This window comes from Arvicola amphibius, chromosome 12 (assembly GCF_903992535.2).
Source record: "Arvicola amphibius chromosome 12, mArvAmp1.2, whole genome shotgun sequence".
Lineage (NCBI taxonomy): Eukaryota > Metazoa > Chordata > Mammalia > Rodentia > Cricetidae > Arvicola > Arvicola amphibius.
The window spans coordinates 61,063,071-61,082,587 of NC_052058.2; the positions used below are offsets into that span (position 1 = coordinate 61,063,071).

Genomic DNA, 19,517 nt, shown 5'->3' on the forward strand with positions numbered 1-19,517 from the left:
TATGTTATACATGTATGTAATATATATATACCTTTTGTGTAGGACAGGGGAAAGTAAATAGAATGTAATTATTTTATAGAAAAAATATGTGAAGTATTTTTTTGCAGAAACAGTGGCAGAACCCAGAATTATTGAGTAGTTAGGAGAATTTTTTCCAGAGAACGGGGGCAGATATGTAAAACTAATGACATAGTACACTTTCAGTCATTCCTGTGAAGGACTTGAAAGACCTTTTCATATATTCTGAACAAATGGCATTCATTCATATTTCATATGTGTGTTTCCTGTAGATGCCAGAAGAGCAAGCATTCTGTGTCTTAGTGAAAATCATGGATAAGTATGGATTACGAGATCTATATAAAAACAATTTTGAAGATCTCCATTGCAAATTTTATCAACTTGAGAAACTAATGCAGGTAAGGAAAAGCGGGAAATTCTATTACCCACAGGTTTGTTGTTATCAAAAATCCCTAATATGAGCAATAATTAATTGTGAAGCTTTAATGAATACAATTGAAAATGTAAATAGATTTATTTTATTAATGCTTTTGACTTTTCAGACATAAAAGTTACTTTTTCTGAAAAGTCAGTGTTTCTTGTAGGATTTAAGAGTCAAATCGCTATATTTAATAAATGAAAAATTAGTTGGGCCTAATGATCATTTAGATACTTTATTTAAACCATCATGTAGATGTGTTTGGGTCCTTTTCAAGGTAATCATTTTGTATAATAGTTTAGTGTATGTGTGTGTGTGTGTCTGCATGTGCATGTATGTGTGTGTGTGAATGTGTGAGCTATTTAAGAAGAAAATGAAAATGATCTTTTCTGTGTCTTTGCTTCTGTTTTTCAGTTATGGAAATGCTTTGTGCTTGGCCTCTCAGGCCTTTGAAAAGCATTTGCATGTTTAATTATTGAAAGAGTAAAGGTAGCCTAAAGGGCTTGTTAGGAGCTAGTTATCTTTATTATACTCATGCATAATTTTACTTTTTCATTTTTCATACAATCAAGATTGGATTGTTAAAGATGTATTTTTTATTTACATGAATACATACGTACATACATACATACATACATACGCAAATGTATTTGGGTGTCCAGAGAGGGCAGCATATCTCCTGGAGCTAAAGCTGTAGGTAGATGGTAGCTACCTGACTTGAGTGTAGGGAACCAAACTCAGGTCTTCTGGAGCATCAGCAAGCGCTCTGAACTGCTGAACCATCTCTCCAACCCATAGATAGGTTTTAATATCTGGTTATGCTTTGTAGTTTTCCAAGTGTTCGAGAATATTTTAAAATCATGCTATATAACCTCAGATAATGTTGTTTGATGATTTATAAAGTAAATATACATTTTGTTTCTAGGTAAGTCAAAGGTGAATTCTGTGACTTACCTTGGAGTCACAATTTTCATTAGAATGCAGGTGTTCTGAGAGAACAAGATTTCCCAAGGTAGCAAGAACACTTGTGTTAGCAAGGATAATCTTTGTTATAAGTCTTTGCTGTCTGCACTCATCTGTCATGTGTTTAATTCCCATCTCCTGTCGTCACTTCTGTACACTGACAAATACCAAATCACTGCTGGAATACAATTCAAATACAACAGAGAACTTGATAGAAATTGCAGTTGTTGAAGAAATAATGCTTCTTCAGCAATCGTCCTCCTAACTCTTTTATTTTGACTTTTAGGAACAACTGCCAGACCTGTACAACCATTTTTGTGATCTGAACCTAGAAGCTCATATGTACGCATCCCAGTGGTTCCTCACACTTTTTACTGCCAAGTTTCCTCTCTGCATGGTGTTCCACATCATTGACCTACTGCTGTGTGAGGTACAGTGGCCAACTTTCATACTTGTAGCAAACTAGCAAAGTCTACTTAAAACAAGTTACTTATTTTTTCTCATACTTTTCTTCTTAACCCATACTTACAGACCAAAATTTCATTTGAATTTTTAATAGAGATTATGTAATTTTATTATTTGTTAGTAATAAAAACATTAAGGCTTATGTAATTCCCACAAAATAAAATTAGATGCTTAAATTTGTGTTATTATATTCCTAATAAGCCTATATCTGTGAATAATATATCAGCAGTATAACTTTTAGAAAGGCTAAATAAATGAATTTAGAGCCAGGGGTTTTTACTGTTGATGCCCTATTATTACATTAGGGAATATGATTGAGACACACACACACACCTCCAGAAATTAATTCCTTCATTTGTTAGCTCCCTCTGTGTGTATGGTATTTTTGGTTCCTCCAAGAGAGAAAACTAATAAAAATTTTGGACCTTGTAATCTTCCTTTTTTTTCCTTTTCTTCTTCACTTTTTCTTTCCTTCTTGAAATAGTAGGATTCAAACTTTTGGCTTTGTGCATTCCAAACAAGTGTTCTGACACTGAATTACAGTAGAAAGCATCAGGAATTCATTTTCAAATATTCCTTTGGTGTTTGTCTTTGTTTACTCTATTCTTTTTCGTTCCCTTAGTTCACTATATTTATTTTCTCTGTCTTCTTTCAGAGTGGTGGTGTGAAGGTTGAACCCTGCCTTATCCATGCACATATTCTATCACTGAAGTTCAACCCCATACCCACTTTTTCCTTTTAAATAATTTATTACAATACGCATCTAATATTGTATTGTCTGTCAAAGTGCCTGACAATTATCTTGAAAGGTAGTTTGATGGGCCAGGCATATGGTGCACACCTTTAATCCCAGTACTCAGGAGGCAGAGGCAGTAGAATCTCCACGAGTTACAGGCCAGCCGGAGCTACATAGTGAGATTCTGTCTTTAAAAAGAGGGAAGGGTAGCTTGCTTGATGAAAAGAAAAGTATATATTTAAATGTAAGTATAAATGTATATAAAGGTAAGACTACCCATTTTAATCATTTTAGACATTTAAATATACATAAATGTAAGACTACCCATTTTAATCATTCTAGACATTAGTAATTTGACTCTAAAAATAGTATTTGTATAATCTAAATGTTATTTCTCAGCCTAATGAGAAACATTTTATATGCAAACATTGCTGGACTTTTGTTCTCAAAGGTTCTTGTTATTAGTTGCATAGCATCTGAAATTGGAAAGCATTTTGTAGGCAAGGAAGGTTTTTAATAATTTATGAGGTATTTTTGATAAGGAAAATCTCAGTGCTTTGCTAAATTCACAGAAAAAGATTTTTAGTCTTGATTATGTAACAACTATTAATGCTAATTGATAATATATTCATTGTCCTTTTCATTTTACTTATAAATTGGTCTATAAAATGCCATTTTAAATCCAGGCAGTGGTGGCACATGCCTGTAATCCCAGCATTTGGGAGGCAGAGGCAGACAAATCTCGTGAGTTTGAGGCCAGACTGGTCAACAAAGCTTTCCAGGATAGCCAGGACTGTTATACAGAGAAAACTTGTCTTGAAAAACAAAACAATAACAACAAAAATGCCATTTTAAATGTAACCAGTGAGAGAACACAAAGAAGCTAAAACCTTCTTCAGCATATTATTATCAGTCACAATATACACAAAGAAAACTTGGGCATTTATGGCCTTTGCCTGATTATCCTGAATGGTTTTGACCCCATTTTAAACATAGTACTCTTTTAGAAGAAACCAAATTCAGATATTTGAGTTCTATAATCCTAAAACCAGCTAATATTCAGAATTAATTCTGCTAAGTCTTCATAGGCTTTCCAGGTTATACACTGAGTTAAGGATAGTACTTCATGAAATGAGGAAAGTGACTATGATATGTTAATGGTTTTCGTATTTTATACAGTATGAACTTGAAATTACCATCATCACTTTATACTGTTCGTAAAAAGGTTACCTGTGTTCATACTAGATTAGTTTGTGATTTTCATTACAGAGGTTAGTGTGCTTAACTGTTTTTCTAATTGGATTTCTCTATTGCTTCTGGTAGATAGTATTGCTGTAGTGTCATTTGCTGGATAGATGATGTTCTGAAATTGTCTCCTGAACTATGACACCTGGCACTGTTTGTGGGTCTTCTGGAATCTGCATTCACATTTTTTTTTGCAAAATTTAATCATAAAGACACTTAAATTTCTAATGTTGAATACTAAGAAAATCACTTTATAGTAAAGAAATGCAAACAAAATTTAAAAGCCTTCCTGTCCTTTGTCATCTGTGATCACAGTGGATGATTGCAATTAATAAAACCACCAGATGTTTCATTCTTCTTTTAAATTTATTTATTTGCTGTGTTTGGGGTTTTTGCCTGCACCATATAAACATGTACATGCCTGGTACTTGTGGAGGCCAGAAGAGGGCATCAGATCCCCAAGGACTGGAGTTACAGGTGATTTTAAACCATCATGAGAGTGCTGGGAATTGAACCTGGGTCCTCTGGAAGAGCATTCAGTGCTCTTAACCACTGAGCTGTCTCTCCAGCCAGATGTTTCATTCTTTCACCTTCAACTTATACTCTATGATAATATTTCTTATTATCATAGAAAGTAATTTTTCATTATTATATTTTAATACATTGTTTATTTAAAATTCTCTTTTGTTTTTCTGTAAAAATTCTTTTCTCCCCTCTCATGGACCCTTTCTTTGTGAGACTGGGTTACCTCACTAAATGTAATAATTTCCAGATTCATTAATATTACCAAAAGTTTCATTTTTCCTTATGGCTGAATAAAAGTTCATTGTGTGTACACACACACACACACACACACACACACACACACACACATATGGGGTTTTCGTTTTCCATTCATCTGTTGGTGGACATCTAGGTGGGATACACTTCATGGTTATTGCGAATAGTGCCTCAGTGAACATGGATATGCACGAATCCGTGCTACTTATTCAGAGTTTTTAGGATGTACCTCATAGTAGTAGAACTGAGTCATAGGAAAGTTTTAGGTTTAGGTGAGTAGGAAGCCTCCTGTCCAAATTTGCTTCTCTGTTGCTATGATAAACACCTTGACCAAAAGCACCTTTTTACATGGCTTACACTTCCTGATCACAGTCCATCACTGAGAAAAGTCAGGTCAGGACCTCAAGCAGGAGCAGAGGCAGGAACAAAGGAATACTGACTTGCTCCCCGGGTTTTGCTCAGCTTCCTTTGGTATACAGCCCAGCCCTACTCCCTCAGGGATGGCACTGCCTGCATGAAAATGCGCCAATTGCTGACATTCCCATGACATTTTCATGGAGGCAATTCCTCAATTGAGATTTCCATTTGCCAGGGGGCTCTATCAGTATCAGACTGACCCAGCCAGCACACTTCCAGTGATTTTCATACTGTCCGCACTAGTTTACATTTCCAGCTGTGAATAAGTGTTTTGTTTCTTGTCTCCAGATTCTTGCCAGCATTTATTTTGTTAATGATGGCCATTCTGACTGTAGTGAGGTAGACTCTTAAAGGAGTTTAAATTTGCATTTCTCTGGTAGGTAAGGATATTGGATATGCTTTATAACTTTATTGGCCATTTGTTTTTTTCCTCTTTTAAGAAGGGTCTCTTCAGTTTATTTGTCCATTTATTGATTATTCATTGATCAGCATTTTGTTTTATGCATGTTTAATTCTTGCAGTTGTTTATATATTTTAGGTACCATTACCATATCCAAATCTGACAGAAATTTTCCCCCATTCTGTGGGCTGTGTTTTCACTGTTTTGATATTTCCCTTCCCTATGCAGAAAATTTCGATTTAATATAATCCCATATATAGCATTTCTTATACTGTTGGAATCCTTTTTAGAATGTTCTTGCTTTAGTTGTTTTAGAATGTTTTAGAATGTTACTTTTATCCTAACTTATTTTCTCATAGCAGGTTTTAAACTAAGGCTTTTGATCCATCTTGGTTTGTTTTTGTGTGTGATATGTAGGTGATACGGATCTAATTTCATTCTTTTGTATATGGCTATCCAAATTACCAGCGCTATTTGTCGAATGGGGTACTTTTTCTCTATTGTATTTTTTAACTCCTTTGTAGATAACATTAGATGGTCAAAAATGTCCATTTATTTATGGATCTTCTCTTCTACTGGCCCACATGTTTTCATGCCATTACTTTGCTTTCTTTGTCACAGTATTTCTGTGGTACAAATTTGAGGTCAGTGCCGGGCGGTGGTGGCGCATGCCTTTAATCCCAGCACTCGGGAGGCAGAGGCAGGCTCTGTGAGTTCGAGACCAGCCTGGTCTACAAGAGCTAGTTCCAGGACAGGCTCTAAAGCTGCAGAGAAACCCTGTCTCGAAAAACCAAAAAAACAAAACAAAACAAAAAAAAATTTGAGGTCAGGTGTTGTCATAGCTCCAACAGTATTGTTTTTGTTTAGGATTGTATTCGATATCTGTGTCTTTTGTATTTACATATGAATTTTAGAATTATCTTTACTAGTTCTGTGAAGAGTGTATTTGTGGGATTGCATTTGAATCTGTAGATTAATTACTTTTGATAACACAGCCATATTTACACATTCTGCTAGTCGTGGAGCATGGATATTCTTTCTGTTTTGTAGTTTCTTTCTCTGGTGTCTTAAAGTTTTCACTTCAGAGATCTTTTACCTCACTGGTTAAGCTTATTTCTGTACCTACACATAGCTTTTCAAAATGTAGGGTGGGTTATAGTCGTAGCATCATTATTTCCAAGGAAGTAACAGAGTAAAGTAGCTTTTCAAAATAAACTCTGTAAGAAACAGCATTGTAGTGTGCTCAGGATGTTCATTCTTTCCACTAACTCATCTTTGTCATCTCTGTCAAGGATTATTTTGCAAAGAAGCTTTTGAATAAACTTTGACTTCCTGCCTGTCTGCTTTTTCTCTTTGCCACTTTCCTTCTTCTAGTTAATAAAATATTTATATCAAAAGCTATTTTCTATGTATTAAATATTCTAGTTGAAGAACTGGTCTTAAATAAACTACATACTAGATCTTTTTCACATCTTTTTATAAGAAAACAGTACAGATCTTGATATTTGTCAATTAATATTTGATTGTAAATGAAAGGCTAGGAAATTCTTACAAAAACATTGGTTTAGCTAGTCATTCTAGCTAAAAAATATTTGTGAGTAAAGAATTTTACTCAAAAATCGTAGTATAAAGTAAAAAAGAAAGATATTGAGTTTGTTTTTATACTTAAGGGTCTGATCATCATGTCATGTGTTCCTCTTTTATTCTGAAGTTAGGACTACAAACCTAATTTAGCAGAAGGAATCATTTTGTCAGTACAACTTGAGTTTTTAAAACATCCTAGTTATTAATAATTGTTATTTACAATACTTAAACCTGACTTGTGGTGGCCTGTGTAGATTCTCTAATTTAGTTGAAGATGTGTGGCAACAGGGTTTAAATATTAAGAGTTCTGAAACATACTTCTTATACTAAAATGAATACCTCATCTCTAAGCTTTTAGCCAGCAATTGAAAGGAAAATCATTATAACTCCCTATATTAATGTCTGTTTTTGAGATAGGAAACCTACACATATTATAGTGCAAATATTGTGCTGTTAACCCACCAAGAATATAATGCTGCATGTTTTTAAATAGCTTTTTGTTAGAATGATGAAATGAATGTTAATTAGGAATACTTGATGCTTTTTCACATAAGGAACATGTCTAATGTAGTCAACACAAAACAGCATCTCATCTGCATTTCAGACTTGCTTTAGAACCTCGTTTAAGTATGTCCTGATATCCAGCATACATTTGTTTTACTTGTTTCTGTACTTCCTGTAGTCACACAATAAGCTTCCTATATTATTTCTCTTATTCCTGTCATGTTATAAGATTCATTTACATTTTTCCATCTAGATATGGTTTATCTTTCTCATTGTAACTATACTGCAACTTATTCATTCTTCCATTCCATTGTTAATAGCCTTAGAATTGTTTCCACATTAAGGGTGTAAAGATTCGCTGTTGATGATCCTGAATCTGCCATTTGGTGAATAGGCACACACTTTTGTGGATATACTCCTAGAAATGAAATTGCTTGGTTTGAGTGTATGTACGCTAAATATGAGTAGATACTGCCAAATGCATTCTAAACCACTATAGCCATTGCCTCTTGAGTTGTTTAATTCAGTTTAAGTACTCCTTATAACCAAGGGAAAGAGATTTGTTGAGCTTTTTGTTAGCTAATCCTAGGCCAGATTATAATTCACAAAAACGCAGCTAAATGAAACTTATTTGGAGATCAAAGAATTAACTTGAACTTATGAAATTCCATAGAGATAGGGGTCAGGGCTAGATCTAAAAGCTGAAGCACCTTTCCCCATTGTCTTGAAAACAGATTTTTTTAAAAATACATACATAATATATCCTGATTATAGTTTACCCTAACTCCTTTACTTCCTCTTCCATTTCCCTCTCATCTTGATTGACTCCCTATTTCTTCTTAAAAAACAAATGGGCTTCTAAGTGATAATAATCAATAAAGGTAAGATAAGATAAAACAAAAACTGACACATCAGAATTCAATAAAATAAACAGAAGGAATATAGCCCAAGAGAGGGCACAAGAAACAGAGGCCCTTGTATTCCCACTCTCAGGAATAACATAAAAACACTAAATTGGAAGCCGTATACACATTGGACCTGGTGCTAACCTATGCAGGCCCTGTGCATATTGCTTCAATCTCTCTGAGTTCATTCTTGCTTTGATCATGTTAATTTAGAAAGCTTTGTTTCTTGATGTGCTCCTTCCTCTCTGGCTCTTATGTTCCTTCCACCTCCTTTTCCTTAGGATTCCCTGATAGAGACTCCCATTTAGGGCTGAGTTTTCCAGGTATTCTCACTTCCTGCTGTGGGTCTTTATTTTTGTTTCGATCTGCTGCAGGAAGAAATTCTCTGATGAAAACTGAATAATTCACTGATCAGTGAGTATAACAGAATGTCTTTAGGAAGTATTTTATTGCTTTTTTTTTTTAGAATAGTAGTATTTGTTGCAGTCTACTTCCCACTTTCTCTTCTATCAGGTTGAGTGTGGCCAGATTTATATTGAGGTCTTTAATCCATTGGACTTGAGTTTTGTGCATGGTGATAGATATGGATCTATTTTCATTCTTCTACAGGTTGACATCCAGTTATGCCAGCACCATTTGTTGAAGATACTTTCTTTCTTCCATTGTATACTTTTAGCTCCTTTGTCGAAAATCAGGTGTTCATAGGTTTGTGAGTTAATATCCGGGTCTTCGATTCGATTCCATTGGTCAACATCTCTGTTTTTATGCCAATACCAAGCTGTTTTCATTACTGTGGCTCTGTAATAGAGTTTGAAGTCAGGGATGGTAATGCCTCCGGAAGTTCCTTTATTGTATAGGATTGTTTTGGCTATCCTGGGTTTTTTGTTTTTGCATAAAAGTTGATTATAGTAGTATTTGGTTTTACCCAAGGTTCCTAGGCTATTCTAGTTTCAGATTATTGGTCACCCAAGCAGTAGTGGTTATGGGTTCCATCTTAAGGAGTGGGCCTTAAGTTAAATCAGATATTGATTGGTTGCTCCCACAAGTGTAGTGCCACAGTTGCCTTATCATATCTTGCAGGCAGGACAGTATTGTAGATCAAAGCGTTTGTGACTGGGTTGGTTCTTACATTGTTTTTTTTTTATTTTTTTATAAAGCAGCGTAACTTCCTGTACCAAAGACATTAGAACATAGGGGTGAAGGGTCTATGTAGGCATCGGCTCAACTTCTACATGTTCAATGAGTTATATAAGTGTTGTCTTCAGCAATGTGGAGAGCACCCTATAGTCTTGGTAACAGCCTGGGTTATTTGGGGATTCCCATAGGACCCCTTTGGCCAACAGCGATATTAAATGTAAACCAATCCCAGGACTGAATCACTTTTGTGCCTGTATGGCAGAAGTTACACTGACTGGGAAAATTCTGAAAGAATTCACAGGTAGAAGAAGGAACATAGAGACAGTATAAAATTAGCTAATAGTTAAGATATTAGACTTAAGATATTGATCCTTTCTGGATCGCTTGCTCATGTTAGTTAACCCATATAAACCTCTACAGCTTTAGGTATAAAATAAGACTATCTCTCAAGTCAAGTAAGATTGTAACAGAGTACTTAACTTTAAATATCCCATTTATTATAAACTTCTCTTATACTATGCTCTGCTCATCTATATAGCCCTTTTAGTTATTTCTCATTTTAAAATAAGCCAGTCATATTAATCTTACCCCCAAATATACCTACTTGAGATACTTTTTGGTAAAAGCAAAATTTTAGTCAGTGGCCTTAATAGAAGTTTCCTTTTACTTTTTTTTTCCTATTAATGATTTAAGTAGTTCTACAAAGTTTTCTTTCCTTCCCTTTCCCTTCACTTTTCCAAAAGAAGTAAGGAAAACTGCAACATTTTTCTTAGTCTGACAAGATAACTGACAGCCGGTGTTTGAAGTTGACTCTTACTAGACAGTTCAATTTTAAAGTATGAAGTATATTCAGCTTTATATAGTAACTTGATATTTCAAGAAATTTAAGGAAATCATTGACCGTTTGAATTAGAGTATGTCTCTAGTGCCTCCTTTATTATAAGAATGATGAGAAAATGACAGTTCTATATTATCGGATTAAATACCACCAAGGGCAATTTCCCTTTCAAGGAAGTTTTCTAACAAGAATTGAATGGATTCCTTATATAACATTGTCCTCTTTTAGCCCCCAACACTCCTACCCCTAAAAAACCTTTTCAGAATAAGATGATCTAAGGACAGTTAAGACTTCTGGAAAGAATACATGTTACTGAAAACTCTCAAGAGTTGTTAGTATTAGACCGGGTGGTGGTGGCATACACCTTTAACCCTAAAACTCAGGAGTCAGAGGCAGGTGGAGCTCCATGAGTTCGAGGCAAGCCTGGTCTGCAAGAACTAGTTCCAGAACAGTTAGGACTGTTACACAGAGAAACCCTGTCTTGAAAAACAGAGACCCACATTGGAGCACTGGACTGAGCTCCCAAGGTCCAAATGAGGAGCAGAAGGAGAGAGAACATGAGCAAGGAAGTCAAGTCTGCGAGGGATGCGCCCACCCACTGTGACGGTGGGGCCTATCTAATGGGAATTCATCAAGGCCAGCTGGACTGGGACTGATGGAGCATGTGATCAAACTGGACTCTCTGAATGTGGCTTACATGGAGGGCTGACTGAGAAGCCAAGGACAATGGCACTGGGTTTTGATTCTACTCCATGTACTGGCTTTGTGGGAACCTAGTCTGTTTGGATGCTCACCTTCCTAGACCTGGATAGAGGGGGGGAGGACCTTGGACTTCCCACAGGGCAGGGAACTCTGACTGCTCTTTGAACTGGAGAAGTAGGGGAAGGGGGAATGGTGGGAGGGGGAGGGAAATGGGAGGAGGTGAAAATTTGTAATAATAATAACAACAATAATAATAATAGTAATAATGAAAAACAAATAATAAAAACAAAGCAAAACAAAAAGAGTTGTTGGTATATATGCATAAGGATACAGAAAATAAGTGCTTTGTATAAATCAACAACAACAGTAAAACCTGTATAGGCTTCTTATAGTTTATTTACCAATGGAAGTTTTGAGAGTCAGAAAAATTTAAATACAAAACTAACATAATTTTAAAATGAAAATTATAAAGCAAAAACTGCAAAGACCTTCCATGTTCAAGTATTAGACAATTAATTAATTAATTAATTAATTAATTATTAAACTCTCAGACGCAATTCAGCCTTCATCAAAGTATCAAGGTTTTCTTACCAAAACTAGAAAAGTAATCTCAAAAGGAAAAAAAAGTAAAAAGAACAAAGCTGTAGGTACCACAATACCTGATTTCAAGCTGCTGTAGGAACCATAAGAACAGAAACATAGAACCAGATATGTAAATCTATACAATACAGTATGAAACCCAGAATCCAAGAATTTGCCTTACAACTGCAGCCCGTTAACAAAGGTGCCAAAAACACATTTGAAAAAAGACAGCCTCTTCAGTAAATGGTTCTGAAACCATAGTGTCTTTCCCTGTACAAAACTCAAGATCAAAATAGATAAGCAGTCATAATATAAGACCTGAAATTATAAGAAGAAAATGTGAGTAAAACATTGAAGATACTGATTTAGTTAGCAATCTTCTGGATAAGCCCAAGAAACCAAAATTGATATTATATATCAATCTAAAAAATTTTTGTACAGAAAACAGAAGATCCAACCTACGGAGAAGAAAATAGGATATAGGGATAGGAAGAATACTGAATTCATACAGTTCATCTGGAAGTAGATTAATATCCCACAGCTATAAAGAACCCCAAAACTGTATTTACATGGCAGGATTTACCATGATGGCAAAAAATGGTTTTCCCTAGGTAAGGCTTAACTGTTGCACTCTGCATGTGCTGACTTCTGTGATTTCCCCAAATGTGGGAGATGCTGACTGTGTAATTTACAATAGTGGATACTGCGTTTGCATTCTACCCTGAAGTATATGAACTGAAAATCTTAACAATTTACCAAAAACAAGTTTTCCAATTAAAAGGGACACATGAATTGATAGATCATAAAGGAAGAAATGCAATTGCAGATAAGTATATGGGAAAATGCCTGTGTCTTTATCCCTTAGAGTAATGCCAAAAGTGATACTCTCACTGTATTTAGAGGGACTGTTATAAGAAGCAATGTTAGAGTGTGCAGGAAAGGAACTTGTATACATCATTGGTTAGGAGGTAATTGTGGTGGTTTGAACAAGAATACCTCTCATAAGCTTATATATATTTGCATGCTTAGTCCCCAGTTGATGAATTGTTTGTAATAATTAGGAGGTATGGCCTTGGTGGAGGAGGTGTGCTTTGAAGTTCTAGTCCCATTCTGGGTCCAGTTTGTATCTCTTGCTGCCTGCTGCCTATGGATCAGGATATAAAGCTCTCATATACTTGCCTAGTGCCATGTATGTTTGTTTCCCACCATGATGATAGCGGACTAGCTCTTTAAAACTGTAAGCAAGTCCCCCCAAAATGCTTTCTTTTATGAGTTAGTCAGCAATGGAACAGTCACTAAGACACTATAAAGAAGAGTTTGAAGCTTTTCTAAGAATCTAAAAGTAGAGCTTCCACATGACTCAGCTATTCTCCTTGATATGTATTCAGTGGAATGAAATAAGTACACTACAAAGACACTTATTTGTGCATTTTTATTACAGGCATATTTATAGTAGGTAAGATATGAGATCACCTTCACAACCAAGCACTGGGCTCAGCTCCTGGAGCTTAGTTGAAGAGAGGTAGAGGTAGGAGGGATCATATGAACAAGGTGGGGTCAAGATCATGATTGGGAAAATGACAGAGACAACTGACCTGAGTTAGTGGGAGCTCATGGACTCTGAACTGACAACTGAGGATCCTTCTTGGGACCTCTGAATCCTGAATGTGGATGACAGTTCTATGACTTGATCTGTTGGAGTGGTCCCTGCAGTGGGACTAGGATTTATCCTGAATGCATGAGCTTTATTTTTGGAGCCCATTCCCTATGGTGGGATACCTTGCTCAGCCTTGATACAGGGGGTAGGGGATTGATGCTGTCTCAACTTAGTATACCAGATTTTGATGACTCCCTAAGGGAGGCCTTACCTCCTCTGAGGAGTGGATGGGGCAGGGAGGGGTTGGTGGTGGAAGGATGGGACAAGGGAAGGGAGGGGAACTGAGGCTAGTATGTGAAACTAAAAAAATTTTAAATAAATAAAAGAAAGATGGGAAGCCCAACATGCTCATAAAATAAATTGGAAAATGAAATAGAGTGTACATACAACAAGGTATTGTTCTGCCTTAAAAAGTAAAGAAATCCTGCCATTTGCAGCAAAATGGGTCAAACTGGAAGTCATCATGTTAACTAAATAGGCCAGACATAGACAAGTACTGTGTGTTCTTTCACATGTGGAAACTTAAAAAAAAGAAGAAGAAGAAGAAGACCTACACATAAAATAGTAGTTACTAGTGACTGGGAAAGGTACCAGAGTATGTGGGAGGCAGGGTTAAAGAAGGGTGATTAGATATACACTGTGTACATACGTGGAAATATCATACTGACTCCCATTAATGTGTACAATTGATGGGCATTATAAAAATAATTATAATCCTGTTACTGTACACCACACAACTCCTCCCCATATTTAAGGCTCTCGATGGTTCTCAAATCAGATAACTTTATTCCTTTTTTCTGCTTTCATTACTTTTGACATTAGAGAAGGGGTCAAGAATTGCAAGTCAAAATGGAAGAATGGGTTCCTTAAAGAACATTTATTTAACTAAATTAATAGAAATAAATTTAAATCTAAATGTTTGGCACTGTTCCATTTGGATGTATAATAGTAAATGATGTTATTCCATTGGCACAGCAGCTGCACCTAAATCTACTGCTGTTTCATCCAATAATTGCTATTCCTCAGTTACTAGCCCTGATTCTCAGACAGTGGCTTGACTTTTGTGTCCCACTGTATTGCCTCCTGCCACTGCCACCAAATGTAGTTTTTAACTATCTCTATCATTCTATTTATCAATGAGACTCAGGAGCCAGAAGCTGGGGTAAAAATCTCCTAGCTCAGAGAAATTGAGGAGCAACTAGTAGTTGTAAATCATAGATATGGGTTACCGTAGGCCATTTGCCCATCTGTGGTTCAGTCTTATGTGTAGGTAATTGAACTGGGCAAGTCACATGGCCTCCAATCCTCCTAACCAGGATCTGTATATAAATGCAAAGTTCCTGAGAAGATACATCTTGGATTTGACAGAGGAAACCATTTCTATAGCTCATAAAGTAGAATTCCTAGTGTTGAGTACATTAGAAAGTAGCATTTGATAAACTTATTTATTTAATAAAATTCTCTTGTATCCCAAAGACAAATTATATTTTATATAGGGAGTAGAACAATTGCAAAGCAGGATTTAATCTCTACAGTTGAAGTTCAAACCTTAAACTGTTTACTTTGTTCTAAATCATTCCATACTTTTTTTTACGTTTATGGTTATTTACTTATTTGTTTAAAATTTCCACATCCTCCCATCCTCCCATTTCCCTCCTACTCTTCCCACTCCCCCTCTCCCTCGCTCTCCAGTTCTAAGAGAAGTCAAGGTGCCCTGTCCTGTGGGAAGTCCAAAGCCCCCCCTTCCATCCTAGGAAGGTGAGCATCCAAACAGACTAAGCTCCCAAAAAGCCAGTATATGCAGTAGAATCAAAACCCAGTGCTATTATCATTGGCTTCTCAGTCCGCCCTCATTGTCAGCCACATTCAGAGAGTCCGGTTTGATCATTTGCTCATTCAGACCCAGTTCAGCTGGCCTTGGTGAGCTCCCATTAGATCAGTCCCACCATCTTATCCAGGAGGATAACTATATGTATTTCTTTGGGTTCACCTTCTTATTTAGCTTCTCTAGGATCACGAACTATAGGCTCAGTGTCCTTTGTTTAAGGCTAGAATCCACTTATGAATGAGTACATACCATATTCCTCTTTGAGTCTGGGTTATCTCACTCAGTAAAGTGTTTTCTATTTCCATCCATTTGCATGCAAAATTCAAGATGTCATTTTTTTTATCGCTGAGTAGAAATCTAAAGTGTATATGTGCCACAGTTTCTTTATGCATTCCTCTATTGAGGGGCACCTAGGTTGTTTCCAGGTTCTGGTTATTACAAATAGTGCTGCTATGAACATAGTTGAACAAATGCTTTTATAGTATGATTGGGCATCTCTTGGGTATATTCCCAAGAGTGGAATTGCTGGATTGTGAGGTATGTTGACTCCCAGCTTCCTGAGAAACCACCACCCTGATTTCCAAAGTGGTTGCAAAAGTTTGCATTCCCACCAACAATGGATGAGTGTTCCCCTTACTCCACAACCTCTCTAGCATAGGCTATCATTGATGTTTTTGATTTTAGCTATTCTGACAGGTGTACGATGGTATCTCAAAGTTGTTTTGATTTGCATTTCCCTGATCGCTAAGGAGGTTGAACATGACCTTAAGTGTCTTTTGGCCATTTGAACGTCTTCTATTGAGAATTCTCTGTTCAGTTCAGTACCCCATTTTTAATTGAGTTAATTAGAGTTTTAATGTCTAGTTTCTTGAGTTCTTTATATATTTTGGAGATCAGACCTTTGTCTGATGCGGGATTGGTGAAGATCTTCTCCCATTCAGTAGGTTGCCTTTTTGTCTTAATGACAGTGTCCTTTGCATTACAGAAGCTTCTCAGTTTCAGGAGGTCCCATTTATTCACTGTTGCTCCTATTGTCTGTGCTACTGGGGTTATACAAAGGAAGTGGTCTCCTGTGCCCATGTGTTACAGATTACTTCCCATTTTCTCTTCTATCAGGTTCAGTGTGGTTGGATTTAAATTGAGGTCTTTAACCCATTTGGACTTGAGTTTTGTGCATGGTGATAGATATGGATCTATTTTCATTCTTCTACATGTTGATATCCAGTTATGCCAGCACCATTTGTTAAAGATACTTTTAACACTTTTCATAAAGACAACATGCCTGTTTGACTTATATTGCTTATTTTAATGACTACCTGCAAAGCTGTGTGGAGTATTTGAGTGCTTCCCATTCTCAGGAAGTTGGGTTCTAAAGATACTTTTTAACTAGTTCTTTCTGGACTTCCACTCAGTTATTTTAGTACAATATTCCCTTATTTATAGATTAATTGTATAGTCTCATGTAGTAGTAATTGAAGGTATATTCCTAAATGAGGCTGTGTGTGAGAGAAGCTACTTGCATTTATTGTTCTGTCTCATACATAGCCAAGTTTAGCTGATAAATTTCTGGACTCTACGTTTTAAAGAACAACAGTATGTTAGCAGGAGGGTTTTATTGGAGTGTTTGTGGATGAAACACTGTACTAAAAACTACATACCTTGTTCTAATCCACCCATAGTATTACTTTATACATCTCTCATATATTTGGCCAGTTTAGTAATAGATTTTTGCACTTATAAATTTTTTAAAGAAATTCTGATTATTCTTGTCCTTCAGGCCCACAGAAAATAAATATGTTCTTTTTCTTTCTTAAGACAAAAATAAATGTTATTAAAATAAATCATTATTTACTCTCCTGTTAATGTTGAGATCTTTTCAATTCACTGTTCAATGCTGTCTCACTGCAGTGCTATTAATCTCATATCACAGGTGTGTCTCACTGCTCTGACAGTACTTCACCATGATAAATCACTTTTGGGGCTGCATTGTTTGACATTTTAACCAAATGAAGGTTTGTTCTTTTCTGTTGTCCAGGGCCTCTTAATTATACCTGTGTGTACATACCATTACTAACATGCTGTCAGTTAGTTATCCAGTTGCCTTATACTAAGGTTGCCATTGTACTGGACAGAAGAGGCATAATAAGACCTTCTGGCCTCCTATTTTTTAGGTTGTCTCACCAGAGCATTCAAAAGCTCTGATGGTTTAGATGTCCACCTGACATTTTACTCTTGTTCATGTTCTAGTAGTGTAACCCATTTTACTCTTCATTTCTGAAGACTAATGCAGTAAAATTCTTACATAATTGAATAAAACAACGTTTTGTTTTTACATTTCTTCCTTGACCTAAGAACTGGAGTTTGGGATATACCATAGTCTGGTTGTTGATTCTTAAGATACCTAATTGTTTCTTATGTAAGACACTTAAAGCATTTGGAAGTGCAATTACTTAAAATGTGTCTAGTTGTTCTTCTCTTATCCCAGTGAAGTAGGTACATATTACTTTAGACAGGGATTTTGATTTGCTTATTAACAAACACACGTTTCTGTTTTGTTCATAAGATTTCTTAATACAAAGAAAATTAGTGTCTTTTAATGTACAAATCATTTTTGAGTGGAGAGGCTAGGGATTTAGCCTCACCTTGAACATGTTCAACAAGCATGCTACCACTGAGCTAAGTTAGGGTGTTGCTAACTGACCCAGGCTAGCCTTTGCTCACTTTTTAGCTCAGGTCAGCCTTGAAACAGACTTCTGAGTAATGGGGATTATAGGACTGTGCCACAAGGCCCATCTTCCTAATCTCTTTTACCCTTCACATCTTAAGACATTGTTTATTAGTCATAACAAAACCCTCTAAGATGAACAGGAGAGCCCTGATAGTATTTAAAGCTGTAGTTTTTTAACCCCCCCCTTTTTTTTTACAAAATAGAACCAAAAATTTTATTTTATCCAACATTTTATCCAACAGTTTTCAACTTGAAAGTTCGATAAATTATGATGAGCTGAAACTATTATTTATTGAACATATATAAGTGAACACATTTAACTTTTCAGGACTCTGAAAAACAACCCTTAGTACCTCATGCTACTCTGCCTTCTTACCTATCCAGGGATGTGCGTTATAACCCTTCTTCCATATCTTTCTCCACCCCCTCTTAATCGTTGTTTCTTTGTGTTTATGTCTGGTAGTGAATTGCACAGAAAGTTTAGAAATGCTGTTTTCAAGCCTAAAAGTTACAGCACAGTCCCTACTCTTAGTTGATTTGTCATATAATTAAGTCTTTAAAATGGAGAGAATCACTCTGTTCTCTGAGCTTCACTTACACATTAGGGTCTGCAGGGAACCTCTCTGGGATGGGACTTCTCTACATGTTGCTCTTGGGCAACTTTAGACTCTACTCAACAAGTCCTTTCTTGGTACTTGAGGTGCTTCTATGTAGAATCTTCTTCCTCTTGTCCTCCCACCCTATCTTTTTCCTTTTTAGTCCTTTCTTCTTTGGTCTTCTATTTCTGAAGCTTTCTGCCTGTTTTTCAGTTATTTAGTTTGACCTAATATACTAAAAAGTGTTTCAACACTGACTGGAATGAAGAAGATGAAAGGAAATCTTTTGCATTGGCCTTAGGATATGCCCTGTGCATGTCAAAAAGACATTCTTAGTTTCCAAGGTAACAGCTCTGTTTCAAGGATTTCTGCTTGAAGCTATTTTGTAAAGACTTCTTTTATTCTGGTTAGGGAGAGTCTAGTCCTAAAAGGAGAAGGAGGAACTTGAATTCTCCAGTAACAGATTGATAAGGGGGAGGGGGGGTGAGAACCTGTCCTGATTTATCTGATGTTATAGTTGGTATCTCTCTGCTTTTAACATCTGATTACCTCATTCATTTTTGAGACCCTTGGTAACGTATATCTGTATACACTCTTCTACTGAGAATCAAACATTCCTTCAGGTAGATCAGGTTTAGTGTGAGGACAGTGGAGATGCAGAGCAGTCTCCTGAAACACTCTGCGGGGTGTAGGAACAGCAAAAGAAAGAGCCATACTGAGACTAACCACAACCAAAACAGTGGACTGCCGACAGATCCCTCAGGCAGGGGCCCCCACCTTCTTCATAGTGACATTGAATCTCTGAAGCTTTCTTCACGCCAAGTGTTTAAAGTAACTATTAATGTCATGTTTAGCAGCATTTTATCTATGTATTTTTCTCTAAGATATGCAAACCACTTTTAAATATCTTTGATAAAGACAATTCAGAATTTTATCTGAAGTTTACCAATAAACTTGAATTATATTTTACCTACTTTATTATCTTTAACTTTGAAATTTCCAGTAGATTTAATA

The 19,517-nt window shown here is 36.1% G+C and overlaps 1 protein-coding gene and 1 non-coding gene across 4 annotated transcripts in view; both read left to right on the top strand.

The window, feature by feature from the left end:
* Positions 1-19,517, top strand: part of Rabgap1l (RAB GTPase activating protein 1 like) — a 639,610-nt gene that overhangs the window by 408,366 nt on the left and 211,727 nt on the right. For all 3 annotated transcript variants that reach the window (XM_038349609.1, XM_038349603.1, XM_038349604.1), the window contains 2 exons: positions 291-416; positions 1,686-1,829. In XM_038349609.1, the coding sequence (XP_038205537.1) occupies positions 291-416; positions 1,686-1,829 (270 nt within the window). The remainder of the gene's footprint in view (positions 1-290; positions 417-1,685; positions 1,830-19,517) is intronic.
* On the top strand, positions 12,256-12,417 carry LOC119799623. The gene has a single exon (XR_005282903.1). It is a non-coding gene; the product is annotated as a U1 spliceosomal RNA (small nuclear RNA).